General features: G+C 44.8%; 1 protein-coding gene across 1 annotated transcript; it reads right to left on the bottom strand.

Moving 5' to 3' along the window:
• Window positions 1–205: 205 nt before the first annotated feature.
• Window positions 206–8,411, bottom strand: TOP1MT (DNA topoisomerase I mitochondrial; the record flags this gene model as incomplete). Its single annotated transcript, XM_079533243.1, has 12 exons — window positions 8,331–8,411; window positions 7,408–7,530; window positions 6,747–6,934; window positions 6,286–6,430; window positions 5,251–5,394; window positions 4,863–5,048; window positions 4,113–4,181; window positions 3,150–3,264; window positions 2,579–2,706; window positions 1,726–1,820; window positions 751–900; window positions 206–308 (listed from the first exon to the last, which is right to left on the bottom strand). The coding sequence occupies exons 1-12, from the start codon at window positions 8,394–8,396 to the stop codon at window positions 206–208; spliced, it is 1,512 nt and encodes a 503-aa protein (XP_079389369.1). The 5' UTR covers window positions 8,397–8,411.
• Window positions 8,412–21,938: the final 13,527 nt, after the last annotated feature.

Below are 21,938 nucleotides of genomic sequence, written 5' to 3'. Positions count from 1 at the left end.
CAGAATGAGTGTCACAAGTCAGTAGTATTTGCTTTTAACACTTGGTTTCTATTTTTTTTTTTTTTTTTAAATACAAAAACCAGAATGAACCGCCTACAAACTTGTGTTAGACAACCATCCCACCTCTGCAACAACTGCAGCAGCACATAAAAAAAGTTATTTATCAGCACCAGATGAGCATGAGGCTAACAGGAAAGGTGCTTCCTCAGAACTCAAAATCCTCATCAGTCATGTCAATTGCCCAGGCAAACTTCTCCCTCTGTGTCTTGTTGAAGATCTTCTCAATGGGCACACCAAACTTCTTACACCTACGGAGATCACAACACAATGGGGAGACATTCCAAGGGATACACTACCCATCCCAATTGGCTCCCACCATAGTCCTCCACGTTTACTTGTGCAATTTCCTTCAGCCCCCAGAGGAAATCACTTTTGTACCTTGCACATTTATCAACAGAGGCAAATTGTCCCTTCTGGTTTTAAGGTAAGAAGCATCATCTTACCTTGCAATCAGTGCCTTGCAAACAAGGGAAGTTGCAGTTTTGAGCTTTGTTGATGGTTGGACTAGATGATCTTAGGAGGTTTTTCCCAACCTTAATGATTCTGTGATCAACTCCAGAGCTTGGACAGGTTTCTCTGGCCAAACACCAAGTTTTTCCCCAAAGGCTCAAGCATGTGCTTGTTCCCCAAAAGCAGGCAATCTGCACATCTCTAGAGAAACATCTTCCCCAGAGCATGTTCAAAGCTTACCAGGCTATACTAATCCTGGGATCCAGGTAATTCAGCTTGGACGTGCCCAGAGCTATCTGTTTGTTCTCCTCCTTGTCTGTGGCCTGGACATTCAGCTTGGCCAGCTGCTCCTTCAGACGTTCCAACAGCTTCTTTTTCTTTTGCACATTGCTGAGGATAGAGAAAGAGCAACACAAGGAGCAGGTTAAAAGGGGAAAAGCAGCAGAAGTGAAATACAGAGTAGTTCTCCTGTTTTTATGCTTTTTAGGAAAATGACAGGAAGCCAGTGAGCTTCATCTCAGTGATCTCTACACCAACTGAGTCTAGAAATAGCTCTAGAATGGCAAAGTGGAAGATTTAGTACCAGACTATGAGAGAAAAGTAGAATCACTAAGATTGGAAAATACCTCCAAGGTCATCAAGTCCAACCACCACCACCATGCCCACTCATAGATTAATTACTTGAGAAATAAGATTTTTTTCTTTTTAAAGCATTTTTGTACAAAGTTTGGGCACGTAGCAGCCAGACTCCATGTGCAAACACAATCTCAGACAGCCACACTTGGGCTCCAGGAGGAGGAGTAAATTCAGACAAGATCCATGCTATGACTGCTGCATAGATTTGATATGCCACAGTCCACAGGAAAACATATATCAGGACTGTGCATACTCAGCTTCAACCCCAATTTAAGCTCTCTATGCACCACAGCATTTGTAGGAGGACCCAGCAGTTTGCATTGAAGTCTAAATATTCATAGAGATGTGCCCTACTATAAAAGAAATGAATCTCTACAAGCAGTTATTTGGCAGTCCTACTGCTGCAGAGAACCACTCACAAAGACCTTCATCCATCTGCCAGGCTCCCATAGGAAAGGAGGCACCCAGAAATGATTTCAGTTCCAATTAGCTGCATATAGGGTATTGGACCACAACATTCCCACCCACAGATCTGGGCACAGGTCCCTCTGCTAACAAGAATTGAAAAGAATCACTCACGCCTCTGCTTTGGCATCTTTTTTGTCTTTTAACTCATCTTCAGCTTCTTCCAGCTCTTGTTGGGCTTTTTCCAGCTGTTCCTTCTTGGCATCAATCTGAAGTAAATAGAGTGAGTCCCAGCTCATGTCCCTCCATAGAGATTTCAGCTACCCTTACCACACCACATTGCTCCTCAATTTCTCATCAGCCCCACTGCAGCCCCCAGAAACAGCCCTGAGACTCATGCTAGAGCTCACATTACTGATCTCAGAAACACTTGCAGCACTTACTCATCTTATGCAACTGACCAAAGCTGTCTGGCTCACAACAGTGTTGAGCCACAATCACAAAGGCCCAAGATCACTGGTAGACTGTGAACAAAAGAGCTGAGGACAACTACAAAAATCATAGTTTGTAGCATTTCTATAGCAGACCCATTAAAATTTCAGCTGGTTCTCCTGCAAGCCACCAAATTGTAAAACTTATTTCCATGGCCCTAAGCCATGCACTCAGCTTGGTCTGAAGACAAGAAATGATTAAAAAAACCCAAACATATTCATGCCATTTGTATTTACCACATCCCTATCCCCCTAGATTGCTAGTATCTCTGCACTAATTAAAAAAAGCTGCTATTTCTGATTCATTCCTTCATAGAATCATTAACACTTTAAAAAAGATTACCCAGTCCAACTATCAACCCATCACCATCAATGTCCACTAAACCACTTCATCACTCAATGCCACAAAATCCCTTGCCGTGCTTGCTCTATGCAGTCTCTTCAAGCACCGTGTTTATCCCCCTTTTTTTTCCCCATTCAAGGGATATCAGTAAGATGGGAGCAAATCTGAGGACTCTTAGTTTGGTCTGCCTCACCTTAGTTTGCAGATTTTGCATTGACTTCTCAAAGGTTTTCGGCGTGGATCTCTGATGGTTGCACAGGATGGCCACAGCTCGGTTTGCACGGTTGTAGGAGAGAAGCTTTTCAGCAACACTGTCTTCAGCTGGAAATGAAGTGCAGCATCACTATTTGTTTCCTTTCTGGGAATTGGGGAAGGCAAAGAACAGACCAGAACATCAAGTTGCTGGCCTTTGGCATAAGAGAGCAATAATGGTGGTCCTTTACCAATTTCTACAACCAAGTGATCGTGTCTCATCACTTGAAGGCAGGACAGAAATAACACAACCAGCCAACAATGTAAAGAGGAGGAAAAATCTACTCCCATCTTGACTGTCAGACTACCACTGAGCAGGTGATTTGATTTTGCCACTTTGCATGACTCCCAACCTGCTGCACATACCCATAAGCTACATACCACTCTACAACATGATGCATGACCAGCCAAGGAACAGTGGACAATGGGGACGCCAAGCCAATGGATGGATATCTGAGCCCACTGCCCCTACAACACAGCTGGAGTTGCCACAAACATGATTAAGAACTAACGGTTAGTGAGGGCCTTGAGCTGCTCCTGCAAGGTGATGGAAGCATTGTAGGTCCTGAACACTTTGGCAGTCAAACCATTCATCAGCTTCTGAAGGTGTTTGTTCAAGACGGTTGTCTGGAAGGCGAGTGCAGGATAACACAGAGAGGAAAAAGGAAGAAAGAACAAGCAGATGTCAAAACAATAAACCTTTTTTTTTTCCCCAGTCCATTATCTTATGCTTAAACAAACCAATTAAACAGACAAGCTGTATCTTGCACATTTACCTGTTGGCTCACACCCTAATGAAGACCAGAAGAAACATCACTGAAATTCAGAGCACCTCTCAAATTCAATAGCTTCTGCCCACATATATCCAAGAAGCCACATCTCACATTGAGTATCTCTCACATTAATTGCATTAGATATCTTTGTTCTAAAGAGCACATGGAGCTACAATCAGACCAGAAGATACAAAAGGCCTATCAGAGAAAGTTGATCCAGGCAACTTCTTACCTCTATAAAGTTGGGCAAGGGGCTTTCTAAGGCATGTGGGCAGAAGGGGAGTGTGGGGGACAGCAGTCCATATCAAATGCTGAAGAGGAGGCAAGAGGTTTTACCAAGGGGATAGCTTGGAAGAAGGCTGCAGCACATCACTCCAGCATGCTCTCACACTTCCACTGAGCCCCAGTTAGGTGTGGAAGTGCCAAATGGGTGAGGTTTGACACCTCCAGCAATGCTCTGGGCAGCATTTGGATGAGCAGTTCCTCCCAGACAGGTCAGTTAGAGGAGGGAAGGAGCAGAAAACCACCTCCTTAGCAGGGACATGCATTACTTATGGGTGCATACAGACAGCTAGGCCTGCATTTGGGAAATTAGAGATATCACCAGTGAAGGAAGAATGGGAAAAAAAACAGAATCATGACTGAGATGCTGAAATTTTATGGTTCAACAAAGGGTTCAAAAGTAGAGATGCAAAAACTTACAGAGAGCCTATCAAAGAGGTCATCACCCGGGTCTTTGTTCTTCATGAACAGCTGCAGGTTCTTAAACACCTAGAGGGGGAAGAAAGGACGGCCCTGGTCAAGGACAAAGAGCAAATTGGCCCCAGACAATTCCCTTATCTCCATCAGTCTTCCCAACCAGCAACACTCTGATTTGGACTTGCAGAATATACATCCTACCAAATCACTCACCAAATTTCAAGGACATTCATTGGGACTTCAAGACAACATTAGCACCACAAGCTGTTTTCTCCATCACCCCTACCACTAGCATTCCATCATCCCACACAAACAGCATCACCTATCCCATGGGCACACTAACAAACAATGGGGCCTGCTTGCAAGTCTTAATTCCCAGTAGTCAACTGGGGAGATGCTTCAGCAGGTGTTACTTCTCTCATAGTTCATGGGCTAAAACAGCCTTGAAAGCCCTAACCCAAAAGTTCTCCTCCCCCCCCTTTTTGCAGGCCAGGAGTAAACACGTATACATCCTTACTACACTGCACCCTTATAGTAGTGGTAAGGGGACAGCTGGTCTAGACAATCTTAAATGGAATCACAGAATCATTAAGGTTGAAACAGACTGTCTCTTGCACATACTGTCAATAATGGGGTCAAAACAGTTTTCAGATTCAGACTGGGGACTAATAACTATTAAATGAGCCAAGCCACCCAGTGAACCTTGTGCCACATCGCCACACTGGCCATGATGTCCATCTCTGCCACACTTACTGGCTTTTCCACTGATACTTTGTTGTAATAGCGGATAGAGTCTTTCCCAAGGAAGTCAAACTCCACCACATGCTCCTGCCCATCCAGCTTAGAGTGCAGCTTGATGTGCTCCACACGTAAGGAACAGCAGCCAACTGTGTCTGCAGTCTCCCCTTCTTCTTTCTCATTACCAGCTCTCAGGGCCAGCTGAAAGGACACACAAAGCCATAAATCAACCACTCCAGCCCACCAGAATTCTTCTTGAAAAGGTGAAGTAGACATGAACACCAGGAAAAAGAAAAACGTGGAGCTAATAATGCCCATCAGTCAATGAAAAGTGGATCAGGTAAGATAATGCCAGCCTCAAAAGTAGCAAAGAAGCAAGGTGCCAAGGTGAGGCAACAGGTACCTTATCAATGAAGTAGAGAGCCACTGCTCTTTGTCGCTTCCTCATCTCCTTGGACTTCCAGTCAGCCTGGTACTGAGCACGGATTTTGTGGACAACATCCTTTAGTCTCCGGGCTACCTCAAACTTCTGCCAGTCCTTTTCCCCCTGGAAAAAGAAGCCAATGCATTGTCACTCAGCACCCCATCTTACTTCCATCCCCTCCAGCCAGACAGTTTTGGAAACACAACTTCCAGGGTCTAAATACTCAGAATACAGTGCCTTCTTGAGGAAAAAAATAATAATAACAACCCATGAAATGCAGGGAAAAAAAACAACAACAAGCAGAAACAACTCAACTGGGGTCTCCATGCCCTCTGCTGGCTGCACTGGACTCAGGATCTTCACAAAATGTGAGCTGCTCATTGTCTGGATGCATCTTCTGCCAACTTGTGGCCAGAATAAGACAAGCATGGAGTCAACTGTTACAGCACTGCACAGCTACAGCCACCGATTTTCACACACCATTAGTGTGGAATGACACGCAATGCATGTACTCGGCTGTGCTCAACTTGCATGCACTTTCCTTATTTGCTTTGAAGAATGGAAATAGCTTTAAATCACCTTTCTCTCCCCTGTTCATTTCCCTCCCTCCTACAGTACTACAGATGGCCATCCCACCTCCTCCTGTCCTCCATTTGCTGACACAAATGAACCAAACCCCACGGACTCCAGCTCCCCGTGGATCTTCTCAGTGCAAGCCCAGCTCTCAGCAGCCTTACCAGGATGCACGTGAGCAGCACAGCACAGGGACAGCTCTACAAGTAGCAATCTGTTCCTAAAAACAGACTCAAAGCTCAACATAAACACCTTTTTCCCCTCTCACCCAACCACAACCAAGGGCATCCCAATCAATCTAGTTTTCTGCTTTTTTTCCTCAAAAAGTACGTTTTTTGCAGGCACACAACATCATTCTATGATCTTCTCCCCTATGACCTTTCTTCCTGGAAAGAGAGGAGTGACCATAGAGCTCCTCACAAAGAGCAGCATCTCACTGACCTTCAGCTTGGAGCTCGGGTTCAGCATGATGTACTTTAAGGAGTTCTGGATGTTTTCAGTCCACGAGGCCAGCCAGGTGACTGTGTTGTCAAAGCGTACTTCCTTCCATTTGTGCCCCACTGGTGGCTCAGGGATCTTGGAGTCCCTGTAGATAGAAAAAGGATGCAATCATTGGTTATACCAGATATCTTAGCGGTGTTTTTCAACATGATTCTATGATTTGAGAGATCACAAAGGAGAAGAAACAGGTTAGCACCTCAGTAATTTCTTCACATCAAGCTAAGGATGATGCCCAAAAAGTTGCATCATTGCCTGCTCAGCCTGCTCACAATTACTCCAAATGCTATCAGTCTTTATCCTCCAGATGCAAGGGATAACAGGAGAACTAACATATTTCCACTTAGAGGAAATGTGTTGTTTACCCCATCCCCAAGAATTCATCTCTTATCTCAGCAACTCACTTGCTACAGTTGATGATCACATCTTCCGGCATAATCCTCTTCTTCAGCATGCCCATTTTGGGGTGATCACCACGTCCACGGAACAGCCCTGGAGGCTCAGTTTTGAAATTGCCTATCTTCTCCCTATGCCCATCAAGGATGCAGTATCCATACTCCTCCTGGATCTTATCTGCCTCCTCCTTCAGTTTCTGAAACAAGCACCGTGTCAACCCATAAGACAAAGCTGAATCTCCGTGATTTCTTTCCACTAGTGGAAAAAGGTAAGAAAGCACAAGGCAGTAAAGAGAGCTCAAAAGGTTGAGAAAATTGATCAAAGGTCCAAGTTTTCTTCATACACATTATCCTCATGCACCTTGCAAACCCATATGGCAATGCAGTCCCAGCATGATGCTAATGAAGCAAAGGTCCACCATCTTCTGGACAGAGCAGAACCTCAAACCATGGGCTGAGGATGACTGGTACCTTTCAAAGCCAGGAAATGTGCACTATTTGTAGAAAACCTTAATGAAAGATGTGATGGATGTGGTCCAAATGCCAAAGAGGTCCCAAATCAGGGCATAACCCCCAAGGATGGGAGGCAAGAATGATCTAAAACACCCCAAGCTGCCCCCAAAACATATCAAGTCAGTTCCAGGTACCATAGGAAACTCCAGGTTCTCACCTGCTTCTCCTCTTTGGAGAGTGCTTTCCGTGCCTCATTTTTGTCCACAAAGTACTTATGAATCTCCCTGAAGTCACACTTGTCCAACTGCTTGATTATCTCTTGTTCCTGAGGTGTCATCTCCTGTGGAAGAAATGAAGAGAGCTGAGTATGGCACAGAGGGACATGGTGTAGTGAGCATGGTTGTGGTGGTTGTGGTGGTGATGAGTTAGCAATTGAACTAGATGATCTTAGTGGTCTTTTCCAGACATAAAATAATTAATTTAAGTGGCAAAAACAACTCTGTAGTGCTTTTTGGCTGTGTTTCACCTCTGGAGAAAAGAAAGTAAAGATACTCACACCAGTTCATATAAAAAAAAAAAAAAAAAAAAAAAAAAGCAGAAAGATACAGCCAACCCAGATATCTTAGCTACATCCACCCAAGGGTAGATAAAGCTGTACCAGCAAGTGGCCAGGCTGCTCTGGACCCACAAAGAAGCAAAACACAACCAGCTGTGGAATGGAGCAGACTTAGAGCTCTGCTACAGAAAGAAGGGGCTCCAAGAGCATACGCAGATGGCACAACCTACAGAAGTGACACTGAAGGGTGGGATGTGCACTAGGAAGTGTCTCATTTGTGCATAAGGAATTTGCCATAGTGCTGCAGGACCAGAAGGTTTTATCTTTGAGAGGGATGAATATCCCAGAGAAAACCTAGGGTCCATCTTGAGATAGTATCACTAAAACTCAGAAGTGCTACCTTGAGGAACTCAGGGATGCTGTAGACAGCAAACCACGACCCATCCCCAAATAAATATGGAAATAAGAAGATACATCTCCAAAAGCATCCCTTCCTTCCCACACAACAGCCCAAGGATGACAGTCTTAACACTGGGTCTTAATGCAGAGGATTGACAGCAAGGAAACCACAATATGCAAGGTACCTTCCTCCAGTCATTAAAAAAGTTGTTCTGGAAGATCTCTTTAGTTGTGTACTCATGATCAAGCATTTTTGCATAGAAAGTGGCAATTTCCTCTGTGGCCAGGCTCAGCTTCAGGGGTTTACCTAGAAAGGAGAAAAGCATTAGCATTAGTTACAGGGACATCTCAATCCAGCAGTCCTACGAGGCTGCTTGGTTGGTCCTCATGTTCAGCACAGTACCCAGAGCAAGGACAAAGGCTGAAAATGGACACTGGCAGCCCACACACAGCTTTGCCTGTGGATCAACACTGAGCACTCAGCACAGCAGGATGCTGCCACAACCAATTTGAAATCACACGCTACATGTTCTTCTCCAGGAGAACAGAGATCCTGAATTACACCGAGCTCACTGAGCCGCAGCAGACTCTGTGCAATGAATTGTAGAATCACTACAGTTAAAAAAAAGACCTCTAAAATCATCAAGTCCAACCATAAATCCATCAACACCGTGACCACCAAATCACATCCCTCAACATTGTCCCTCAGTCCCAGACTCTTGGCTTAACAGGACAACATAGAAAGGTTTGTTTTCCCAACTACGGTCAGTTCCAGGTGCATGCTGAATAGCCAAGATACCACTCAGAAGTTTCACATCAAATCACATCCCACAAGATGTGGGATGAAACAATCAATGTGGAAATTCTACAAGTCATTTTGCGGAGGTGGCAAAACCACCAGCCTCACTTGAATCAATGAGCTCAGGAAACATCTTGGTTCCTGCTCGAAAGCAAACACTTTAAAAACAGCTTTTCTAGACAAGCCACTAAAAAAGCACCCTTCAGAGTCCCAGGGATGGTTCAATTCTGCACTAGACGCTGATTTTGGAGTGTTGACTGCCACCTGAACTGCAGCAGTAATGACAGCACCTCCCCAGATCCCAAACTAAAGAACCAGCCCTGATGCACACCACACAGATGGGTCTGCAGGAGCACAGCGGGGATCCAAACCCTATGCAGAACCACAAATAGCTGCCTCACATAGCAAAAAAAAAAAAACAAAAAAAAAGTCACTGGCAATCCCATCAATGTCCTAGCATGCCCTCTACTGACTGAACTGCCACATATCACATTTTCTCGAATTGGCTTTTTATTTCCTCCTGTTACAAAGAACTACAAGGAACAGGAAGCCTCAGTGAGAGGCCGAGGACCAAGGTTCCATGGGACTGATCTCCTCCCAACTCAATTATCCCTTAATTGTAACAGACTGCTCAGGGTGGTGGTAGAATCGCTGTCTCCAGAGGTGTTCAAGAAACATGGACAGGGGGCACTGAGGGACACAGTTAGTAGGAAAAATTGGTGATAGGTTGACAGACTTAATGTTCTTAGAAGTCTTTTTCAGCCTTAATGACTCTATGATTCTTGCTTCCACCCCTAGGAGGGTGGGGTTCAGGGCTGGACAATGGGGAAAAAGAGAGTTCAGCAAACACAGAATAAACCAAAGGAGGACTGTAGAAGGCTGCATCCATCCCCTCCTGGTCCACCTTCACAAAGTTAAACAGAATCTTAAGGTATTGGCATTGATATGCATTGCATCACTTTGAGATACTCAGGGTCCAGCCAGCCCTGAGCATCCCACAGCCAAAAAAAAAAAAAAAAAAGGCTGTAAGCAGAGGACCAGGTCCCAAGTGAGGTTTACTCCAAGGGCATATTATGGCCCTTTTAGTAAGTGCTCTGCAGCTTGCCTCTCCTGTCTAAGAGGAGATACCAGCTCCTTGGCCATGCAGAAAACAACACCACGTGCCCCCTCCCAGGCTGAACCTACCATCATAATAAAATTGCACATCATCAGGCAGAGGCTCATAGAGAGGGACAAAGTAGGGTCCTTTGTGTTCCAGCTGTTTCCACTTCACCCCATCGTTTGTCTTCTCTTCTTCCCACCTGGGATAGAAGCACATAGATCCATGAGATCAACCCTACCTCAGCGTCTGGGACCTTCTCCTGAGCAGTACCACAACATATAAGTGAGATTCCATCACTCTAGACACTGCCTCAGTTTCGTCATTCTTCCAAACATGCAAAACAATGATCCAACCAAGGGAAAAACATCCTGGAGGAGGCAGAAAATAATGACCCAATGAGACATGTTCAGTGGGATGTGAAGGAACTGAGGGAGAGCAAAAAGACAGAACCATCAACCAAACCCCTGGGGACAGCCACCAACATGCCACCAAGAGCTACAAAAGATTCTCATTTTGCACCAAAGATGCAAGGGTTAAAATGGACAGGACACCCAGTCCTGCCCATTAAAAAGCACAAAAACAAAAGGGATCATGGTCATCCCACCATCCCATACTGCCTATGGTGTTACCTTAATGCAAATAGGGTCTTAACGCACCACTCCCCCACCCCTGCATGGCAAATAGGATTTTAAAATGACTGCAAGTTGCAGCTGTAAAATAAGGATGCGAGTTAGATAGATTAAGAAACACCCACCCTGGGAAAAAAAAAGAAAAAAAAACACAAAACATTTATAAATATTTTAAACAGTATATTAAATAAGCTAACTGAGGTTTGAGTAAAGAGGAAGAAGCAGCAGGCAATGCACGGAGACAAGCAGGGGATCTGCACCCCATGGCTCTGTACATACAGAACACCCAACATCTCTGGGAAAATGGAACCAGCAGGAAAAAAAGAATAGCAAAATTTTACCACTGGAAACGAGCAAGCAAAAAGAAAAGTGGAAAACAAAGACTAAGAATGGAGTCGTGTTGCTCGGCGGTACCCCGGAAGTGTTTCAGAGGAGGAGTGTTCCACAGGAGGAGATTGCATCAAAAGCTAGATAGATTGCATCAAAAAGCGTGTTGTGACAGGAAAATAAAAATATATGGGAAAAATATATAAAGATATTTAGGAAAATATAAAGATATACACATTAAATCAACAGGCTGCAGAAAACGTGGCTGAAAGCGCCTCTGAGAGGCTAGCAGTGATTTGCAGAGCGCTGTAATGCCTCCACCTCTCCCCCCAGACCCATGCAACCCGCCGGCCAAGCAAAGCAAATCCCTGTACTCACCTGCTGTAGCCCCCTGACCCTGCACGAAAGGCAGTGGGGATGAACGGAGGGCGAGGGACCCCTCGGCCAAGCAGCGAGGTGGCCAAACACCGATACATCCCACCCACAGCCCACAGAGGTGGTCATCCCCAGCATCATGTCCCAAGCACTCTGCTACCCGCTGGGGCACGCTGGCATTACCCAAAGCATTGCCATGAGAAGAAAACACCCGCTGTTGGTTGGGGTTGTGGCACTTCCCCCCCACGTGTCGGAGCAATGGAGCCTTGTGGGAAATGTAGTTCTGTGTGTTCGTGTGCATGCTTTGAGGCAATTCAGCCTAACACACGACTTATACAATGTAGCAGCACTGCTTCTTATGAAACAGGTTTTTCTTTAAAAAAAATAATAATAATAATAATAATCTATTTTCAAAACACACTGTGCCCTACAAAATCGTTTCCTGAGGTCTGGGGTTGTTGGAACTTAATGATCTTAAGACACCCTTTCCAACCAAAGTCGTACTATCATTGTATGATTTGGATGATACCCACGAGCATCCCTGTCTGGGATAACTGGGATAATGCCCAGCAGCTCCATACAGCCCAGGGTTTGTGACAGGCTGGAAAGGGGTTTGTTGGTCACCTCCTTTCACCAGCCATGAGCACCTACCTTGCTTGGTTGTACATCAGCAAAGCCAGTTCAGGAGGAATTCTTATAGTAGCATGTACCATAAAAATATCATATGAATACTAATATGTTGTCACAACCTCCTGTCATCTCTCACACCCTTCCTCTTGCCCAAAGCATCAAGTTCAGGACTTCAGAAAATACAGCCAAGCAATTAATAAAAATATTAATAAAAAATAGAAAAGCTTCAGTTTTATCCTAAGAAATAAAACTAAAAGCCTCATTATACTCAAGTTAAATTTGCTCAGAGGCCAAACACATGCAGTATGTTTACCATTTCCACTTGTTTTCTGTTCCTTCTTTCTTCTCTTTTTCTTTTCTCTCCTTTTTAACCCTTTTGTTGTTATTCTCCTCTCCTTCATCCTTAGATTTTCTTTTCTGGGTTTTCTTTGGGGTCTCTTCCTCTTTGCTCTTCTCTTTGTCTTTCTTTTTCTCTTTTGGCTTTTTCTCCTTATCTTTCTGCTTTTTCCCCAGCACATCTCCATTCCCCACCTCCTTATCCTCAGTCTCCATGCTCTGAATCTGCCCCCATCCCTTTTCTCCCTGTTCATCCACCTCCTCCTCCTTTATTCCTTTTCCATCTTCACTTTCCTTTTCTTCGTCTCTCACTCCTAATTCCTCACCCAAGCTTTCCAGCTCTTGTTTCTCTTCCACCTTTTTTTCCTTTTTTATTTTCTTCCTCCCCTGCTCCTCCTCCTCCTCCACTTTTACCTTCTTGCGCTTCTCCCCTCTCCCTTTCTGCTTTTCCCTCTCATCAGCCCTTCCCCGTGTGCTGCTGCTCCCTTGCTTGGCTTTATCCTGTCTGACTCCACAATTCCTGTCCCCATCAGCACCATCTTCTTCCCTGATGTCCTCCATCACATTCCCAAGGCTTTCCTCTAACTTATCCTTTTTGGTCCCTCCATTTCTCAACAAATTCTCCCTCTGCTTCTTTGGCTTTTGCTTCTTCTCTGTTTGTTTTTTTCTTTTCATGCCTCTGGCATCCCCTTTCTGCATTGGAACGTGAGGGTCTAGCTCATTTTCCACACTCTCCATCAAAGCAGTGACCTCCACAGCCAACCTTGAAGCCCCAGGCTCTCCAGAGAGGAATTCAGCTACACCATTATCACCTCTACTTGGCTTGAGGAGCTGCAGGAAGCAAAAAACAGGGGAAAAAAAGGTCGACATTGGGAAAGGAGACAAAGCAAACAGATGCGTAGAGGAGGAGCATACCACACAAGATTGGGTTTGGGGAACCATGGTCATCCCACAGCTTTCCTACCCCAACTTCGTCCTCTGCCTCTGAGAGCTGCTGTCCCACTGCAGGTCCCTCTCTCTGGGATTTACTCTTTGACCTGTAACAGACACACAGCCTCTTCTCATAGCAGAATGGCTGAGGAATGGACCTCTTTGTCCATCTGGTCCAAGCCCTGCTCAAGTAAGAGCAAGTTGCCCAGAAACAAAATTTTAGGCAAAATAGGAAGGACATAGAACTATTAAAAAGCATTCAAAGGAAGACCATGAAGATCAGGAAGGATCTAAAGGGCAATACATAAAAAAAGCAGCCAAAATCACTGTGTTTGTTCAGCCCAGAGCAGAGGAGGCTGAGGGAGACCTCATAGCAGCCTACAACTCCTCAGAGGGACAGTGCTGAGCTCTGTTCTCTGGTGACAGTGACAGAACCAGAGGGAACGGCATGAAGCTGTGACCCTATGGAGAGGGTCAAGGGAATGTTAGGATCTTCACCAGAGTGGTGGGCATGAAATAGGCTCCCAAGGGCAACGGTCACAGCCCCAAACTGTCACAGTTTAAGGAGTGTTGTGACAATGCTCTCAAATAATAGGATTTGGATTTTGAGTGGTCCTGCATGGAGCCAGGAATTGGTCTCTATGATCTCTATGGGTCCCTTCCAACTTGCAACATTCTGTGATTCTCAGCTTCTCCACTCAGCAGAGCTGCTCCAGGTCAAGAAGCATCTTTGAGGCTCTTCATTAGACCCTATCAAATATATTCAGGTCTCTCTTGTACTGGGGAGCACAAAATTTATCAAGATGCAGCCTCTGCATCTTACATAGGGAAGAAAAAAAAAGGGATTGCTCCTGAACGTGTTCACATCTTCTCCAGCACAGCAGCACCCCATGCTGCAGCAGACGAAGATAACCCAAAGCAGCAGAAAGCAGCCTTCATAGGAATAGGATGGCCTGTTTGCAGCTTACAGCATGACACTCCCCCTGATAGGACAAGAGGAAATGTTTTCAAACTAAAAGAGGGGACATTTAGACTGAATGTAAGGAAGAAGGTTTTGTTTGCTTTCTCTTTTACAGTAAGGGTAGTGAAGCACTGGAACAGGTTACCCAGTGAGGTAGTGGATGTCTCATCCTTGGAAACATTCAAGGTCAGGCTGGACAAGGCTCTGAGCACCTGCCTGAACTGTAGATGTCTCTGTTCACCGTAGGGGGAGTTGGACTAGATGACCTTTAAGAGGCCCTTCCAACTCAAACGATTTTATGACAAAGCTCAAATGAGCAGGACCACGAGAACTCCTGATCAAGCATAGACGCATCATGCCCACAGACATCTCCAAGAACACTGCCTAGTGAACAGGACAGTTCTGCAGGGTTTAGTGAATAAAGAAGCACATGGAGGTGGCATCTGAACACCATGGAAACAGTGGAGGAAGTGGTGGCCTTTGGGTAAGACAGACTGAAGACAGCTGTCTTGCTGAAGACTCTGAGGATTTGCAGACAGACACCCTCATATCCATCTTAACAAGGGGAACAGAGGGTCAGCACGATGAGGAAGTACACAACCCCCTTAATCAAAATACGCTGCAGGATGACAAGGAGCATCCAGATCCGTGATCTCCACTGGCAGCAACACGGGTGGGGGAAACAAAAACATTTTATCAGTCAAAGACATCAGGTGAATTTTTGGAAGCTCTGTGGTATGTGCCAACACCATAAAGAACCAACTTTCCTATATAAAGAATGCCAGAGCATCCACCAAGCAAAATCAGTTTCAACAATAGGAGGGAGACGTTCCACTAATTTCTAGGAGAGCAGTGCTAAGTTACTGGACTGCAGGACTCCAGAGCAAACCAGGCTTCCAGAAAACCTTCAAGGCTGCTCAGGGTGGAGGAGAAAATGCCCCAGAAAGGCAACAGCTTGAGGATCAGCACTGACAGCCTATTCTGCATCAGGGAGGAATAATCCTAGTTGCTGGCATCAACACTTCATCACAGCAAGCCATTGGATTGGGTCTTCCCACCCTGTCTTCAGATCCCTACGAAGAGTCAGCATTCCCACTCTTCACCAGCAGTACCTCATGTTTCCCTGACATATCAAACTCAAGACCCTAAATAGCTCTCCCATGCCCCACTAGGCTGCCCCATGGAGAACGCACGGCCTGCGGCCAAGCTGAAGTATGGCTTTGCAGTCAAATCCCTGGAGAAGAACTTGTTTTCCCACAGCCCAAGCCCCAAAGCAACTCCGGGGAAATAACACCAGGGAGATGGCCCAGTCTGGATGCATTTTTGGAGTATTGCACAATTTTCACTAAACTCATTAGTGCAAATAGCTAGGCAAAACACACTTCAATATTATTAGGAGCCAGTTGATTTGTGACTCAGAGGGCAAAGTCCCACAGCCTTTTCAGAGGAGATCCTTCCCCAGAAGGTCTTATTAGAGGCTTCTCACTGGACATGAAAGCCCTTGCCTCCATAAGGTGGAGAGGATCAGCCTGCTGAAGGCCAGCATTATGAATGCAGGTTCCTATCTCTACCCAGATCTAGCATAGGGAGAGGGATAGAAACACCCTTTTCCCAGGCATTGTGAGACTGCTTGTCCCCCCTAGTGTTTCCTCACCGCCTACCTTCCACATTTATGTAGGTATGTGCAGCCAAGCAGTTGTGTCTTGCTGACTTGAGCATCCTTCTATACTTTGAGAGGTCAGATCAGGCCAGGAGCCTCCCACATCCACTCAAAGCCCAGGATACACACCCAAATTCTACTTGCAATGTTTTCTGGCCATCTCTGGGGGCCACCAGAGGCACTAATACACATCCAAGCCCCACAAAGGCATAAATAGTCGGATAGTCTCAATGATAAAGGAGATAAAGGGTAAGTTTCCATTTCTCTGCACAAAAAAGAAAAAATTAAAAAAAAAAAAAATCAAGAAAACATCCTGATTTACCTGGAGGAGTCCTTCAGTCCCACTGATGACCCTTGGTGGAGGGTGGAATCAGTTTCCTCCTGGAAGGGATTAACAGCATTGATGCAGCAAGAGGTTAAAAAGGCAGAGTTTGCATGGGTATCCCAACAGCAGCACTGCCCCCAAGCAGTCATCCAGCTCCTTTGACAGCAGCCACCCAGGCCATGGTCCCTGCATCCCACTAATATCCTCTTCCTCAGCCACCTCTTCTAGAAACCCACACCCCAAAACAGTGGGCATAAATTAGCCTGATTTCTCCAAACGTGGAGGCACTTTTGACGTTTTATCAGGTTTGGAAAACCATATCTTAACTTCACTGCTAAAAAGGTATTTTTGTAGAGCACAGCCACAAAAAAAAAATCATCACCTGCTTTATCCATATGCTTATTAGATGTATTGCTGTTACTGGGGACAATGGGCCAGGATGCCAGAAAGATGGGAAAAAGAAAAGATGCTTCTAATCACAGCTTATGTGCATTCAGGCCAGCTTATTCCTTACAAGGTTAAACGGCCATTGTAGCAGATGGCAGAAGGAAAAGAGATGCAAGGGGCAAAGCCATAGGTGGGAAATACAACAAGAGGGAACAGCAGGGAAGGAAGTGAAGGAAAAAAGCAAAACCACAGGAAAAAAAAATGAGGACAGGATCTGGAAGCAAATGCTCTCAGGTTGGACTCAGAGCCCCAAAATCTGCCAACCAGCATGCAAAGCTATGTCCAACGATGCGCTGCCCTGAAGCCCATGCCAGCTTCAATCAGTATTTGCCAAGCGCTGGGGATCTTGTTAAGAAATTCTGACTCCCTGAGTTTCTCTTTCCAAAAGCTTTCAAGGGAGGCCAAAACCACACAGGGATTTTTCTTGAAAGCTGCTCATGAGAAGCAGCTGGGTTAACTCATTAAGGGGTAAGAAAGCTGAGTTAATTATAGGTTGGTTATGGCAATATGCACTTCTGTTCTCTGGGAATATGCCTGCTCTCAGATTCACAATCATCCAGCCGCCATCAGAAATTAGGTGGTCAATTCAGGAGCCAGGCTTTTCCACAGAAATCCTACGTGCAAATGCTGTTGAGAATGGTGGCAATAACAGGACATCAACCATGACGCTTCTAGGTTTCAAGGCTGCAACACAGCTCCAATTGGGAAAGGTCAACATTTTCAACACCATTTGCAAGGATGGAGACTCATCATGGGAGAGTAAAAGCATATACTAAGTACCCCTAAAGCAGCAAAACAAAACAAACAAAAACAAAAAAAAACCTCTGCTATGGGAAAAAGCTCCATGGATTTATCACCAGTCCTGGATGTCAATACAAAGTACTGCAACTTTTCCTGAGATCTACATGGAGATGGGGCTCCAGCTACTCCTACCCAAGTGAGATATATTAACGTGGGTAATGCAAGATATACAGAGAATTGCCTTGGATACATGCTTCCTAGCATTATCCCAAGAACAGCAGCAAGTCATAGAGTAGGGAAAACTATTAGTAAAGTCTAAATAACTCAAAGGAATGTTGTTAGGATGAGACCTATCCCAGTCTTATGCTTGGGTGAGCCATCATGGTGCTTCCCATTAGGGCAAGCTCACACTCTTGATCCAACACTAAATGCATTGGATGCAACCTCAATGCCACCCACATCTACTTGTAGAGCACACAAGCTTCAGTTCTTTTATTTAATTGGAGTTGCTCAAAAGATCCTTTTTGTGGGCTCAAACCAAGCTACAGGACACTATCCCCACAGCTCCCTTGAAAGTAAACTAAGTGTGTTTCTGAATCTCTCAGCACAGAGACCACCACATACCAACAAGGATGAAGCTGCCTCCTTCACTTGAATCCCATCCTGCCAGATTGAGCCGAGATCTTTTTCTTCTGCAACCTCATGCCTTAGAGAGCTTCTTGTACAGAAAGAAAAGAGAAGACATGCTTTTTCCAATTAATATAAAAACCTATTTTAATAATAATAATGATTCCAACCTGGAATAGGCAAAGCCCCACAGCTCCCATCCCTTCCCCATAAATGCCTTCAACCCTTCCATCCAGCTAAGGAGTTACCTACTGATGGTGTTCTCCTGCAGTGGCTTCTCCTTGACTTTCTTCTTCCCTTTCAGTACAGCAGCCTACATACCAGAAGAAAAGAAGAGAGAGGTTAATGCAATGAGTTTAGTGCCTGTGAAACACCAAGGCACACACAAGAATCATCTCCACTGCCCAAGTATAGAAAAGGCTGTTAAGTACCTGCCCCATACATGGTATTTCTTCTGGTTGCTCCTTCACCTGAGTTGTCTTCGGCATTCCCTGCCCCTTCTCCAACTTGCTCTTTTGTTTTCTGAGGATGATAGCAAGTTTATCCCATAGAGGCCAACCTCTACAAATGCTTTGGTGACAATAACCCACCATACAGCTGCATTGCATAACCTTACTAGAAAGGAAATAAAAACAAAAACACTCCCCAAAAGGACAGTTAATGAGCTGCCCACTAGAACTAGTTACAATAACATAAAAACCCAAGCCCCACCAAGGTGCCCACCGACTGCTGCTGTCCTTTGTCTTCTTGGTCCTTGAGACCCCCATGGCTTCATTGATGTCTGGCTCTTCAGGATGGGACACAGAGTTAAGGCAGCATTCCCAAAGATGTACACTGCAACAAGATGGAGATGAGTGACAACACCCCAGCAATGCTCTCAGGGGAAACCCCACTGAGTGCTTGCTCTGTAGCTCAACTTCCAAAAGGACCATCAAGCAGCAAAGCATTAAGCTTAGCTCCTAAAATGCTGATAGCTTCATTTTCAATGCTCTGTCCCAAAATAAATCCCCACGTAACATTAATAGCTTCATAAAAGTAGACAGGGACTGTGTGCTGGGCTGGATTTGCACCCAAAAGATGCAACAGAACTTACCCATAGCATTGAATATACCCAAAAAAATGATCAGAGCCAAAATATAATAAAATATAGCAAACATGCAAGTGCACAGTTTAAAATTTGACTTTACAGTTATGATACCATCTCCCCTCCTTTCCACTGCTGGAGCAGGCAAAATCTCCCTAAAAATTACTGCCTCCCCCTTGAAGCTCAAGGTGTAAAAGAATGAAGTTCTTCAAGGTGCAAGAAATAAAGTTCTGATTTCAGCAACATTAAGGTGACCCTCAACCATGAAGATCCTTCCCATCAAGGAAAATAGTGAATTTTCTAAAGACTGAAGAGCAAGCTGTAAAGAACCACAACATACCCTAAAAACTCTCTAAGAAATAAGAAACACTTTGAAGACTTCTTCTGTTTCACCAGCTCTTCTAGAACTGTGAGGGCTTACATTGCTGGTAGGACTATTTTCATCCAGCACAGGGTAACATGCTCAAAACCACTCAAGCTAGAGAAAGCCTCAACCTCCTCCCACACTACTCCCCAAAAGAAAATACCCCTAATGAAGTCAGTTTATTTTAAGACTTTCTTGGTCCTGATTGGGCGCTGCCAACCTAAAATGCACCTGGGGAAACGAAGCTTTCAGCCCCCAAAAGGAGTTTAAGGAGAAACCTAGCAAGAATGCTTTCAGCAAGGGGTCAAAAGGACTTGGTATTACTTCAGAAAAAAAACAACCTTATGCAACTTTTTCTCTTCCAGAGGATTTCACCCCTGCTATCAGATAATTAAAAGTCTAAACACAGTCTTTCTCACTTACTTCTTACCCATCAGAGCCCCATGGTTGAATGCAGAGAGTGTTTAAACCCAGGCACTGGGTGCAGAGCTTGAAGTCTCATAGGTACTTCTGTCCATAACTTTCACCTTGAAGCATTCACCCACGCTGCTCCCTCTCCAGCCCTATTCAAACAGGTGAAACTATTGATTGCACCTGCACTCATTCCCATCCAATACCTCTTTGCAGCTGAGGATCTCCTCCTTTGCAAAGAGGTCCCCTCATCAGCAGCACATGGGCTTGCTGGAGAGGGACTACAGGTGACTCAGAACACTTCCATTTCAGTTGTGGTGCTCATGGACGTGATCTCTGTAGTTGTAGGTTGATGGTTGGACTTGATGATATTGATTCCTTTCCAACCTGAATGATCCTACGAGCACTTTGCATGGCACAAAAAATGACCTTTGCTCCAAAGTTTGTTTTTTAAGGAAATTTTTACCCACTGTCCCATATTCTATGATTTGGGCTAGTAGCTCTTCCACCATAAATCTGGTGCTAAAAGGGATGTGGTGGTTTTGGTCATGGTAGATTGATGGCTGGACATGATGCTTTTAAGAGTCTTTTTCCAATCCATGTTACTAAATGGGAATTTTGCATAGCAAGATACGTGACCATTGCCTACCAATGGTAGGTTTGGTTTTTAAGGAAACATTTCAGCATCACCCCATATATGGGTAAATAGCGGGGCCCTGTGTTCCCTTGGGAAGATGCCGAAGCGGAAACACCCCAAGGCAGGGCTGGCTCCAGGAGAATCCTCTTTGATCCCATTGCGCCACATAGAGAAGAAGCACCCAAGCCACCTTTCTTGCTGGATGAGTAAAAGTCATCAAGGGGTGGGAGCCTGCCCCAGGGCAGGGAGCAGGAGACAGTGGCATGCTATGGCTTGTTTGCTCTTGGAAGCCTTCTGTAAGCTGGGGACCGGTGTACATTCAGGTTGTTGGTTTTTTTTTGTGCCTATATGGATTTATTTAACCTCGATGAGGATTTCTCTTGAGATCTCAGTGCTGGTTGTGTTTTCTGTGATGGGAAAGGATGGGGTTTGTAGGGTAGATAAGCTGAGGAAAAAACCTTTTCCAAGCCATAAGTGCTCTAATTAGCATATCTCTCCTCTCCGAAACAAAATCCGTGTTAAAACTGGATATATATTACTTATTATTATATGGTTTCCCATTGCATTCTTTGAAATGGGAGCAGGATAGCATCATGTGGGACTTTTCAGTGGAATCTCTGCATGGTTTGGTGATGCCACGGTGCTGTCACCCTGTTGGTGGCAATGTCCTCATGAAGTTTCAATCCTAGCTAACTTCCTCATCAGCAAAACATGGAACAGAGGGAGAAAATCCCAATGGAGACAGTGCATGAGTGCAGGGAATTCCTTTTCCCACACGCTCCTTGGCTTGTGCATGAGGATTAAAGCATTCGACTCTGCTGTGATATTCCGCAGAAAAGGCATTGCTGCCATTCCAGATTAAATGCTGTTTTCATCATTCTGTTCCAGAAGCTCTTTTTGGATTGGGAAGCCAAATGAGAAAACCCCATTATAACCCATTGCTTTCCTCAAGACAGCATGAAACACTCATAGCCTCGACAAGGGAAAATCTTACAGGAAAGGCGGATAGGGTTTAGTTTACTTTGGCTGTTATGCAATGATCTAATACACACTAGGCTAACATTTCCCTTCATTAAACAGCTGAGTGGAGTTGACGTGCATAGGACTCATTGTACACAAGTGCACTCTCATTAACTTCATTATAGAAACAAAACCAGGAGTATAAGGGACCTTTTGGGATGACACACGCATCGTTGTGATGGATGCCACATATTTAAGGATCCTAAGTGCGACTGGGAATTATCATTTTCCAACCTCTGGGTATTTTCCATGACATTTTGCTACTTTTCATCCAGCTCGTATACTGTGGAAAGCAAAACGCTGACATTTGTTAACCACGCGGCTCACAGAGGTGAAAGCAGGGCAGAATTTGCTTGTGAAAATTATTATTTAAAAAAAAAAAAAAAAA

This window comes from Tetrao urogallus, assembly GCF_951394365.1.
Source record: "Tetrao urogallus genome assembly, chromosome: 3".
Taxonomy (NCBI): domain Eukaryota; kingdom Metazoa; phylum Chordata; class Aves; order Galliformes; family Phasianidae; genus Tetrao; species Tetrao urogallus.
Note: the sequence above shows the minus strand (reverse complement) of the source record. Positions and strands in the feature narration are given on the sequence as shown.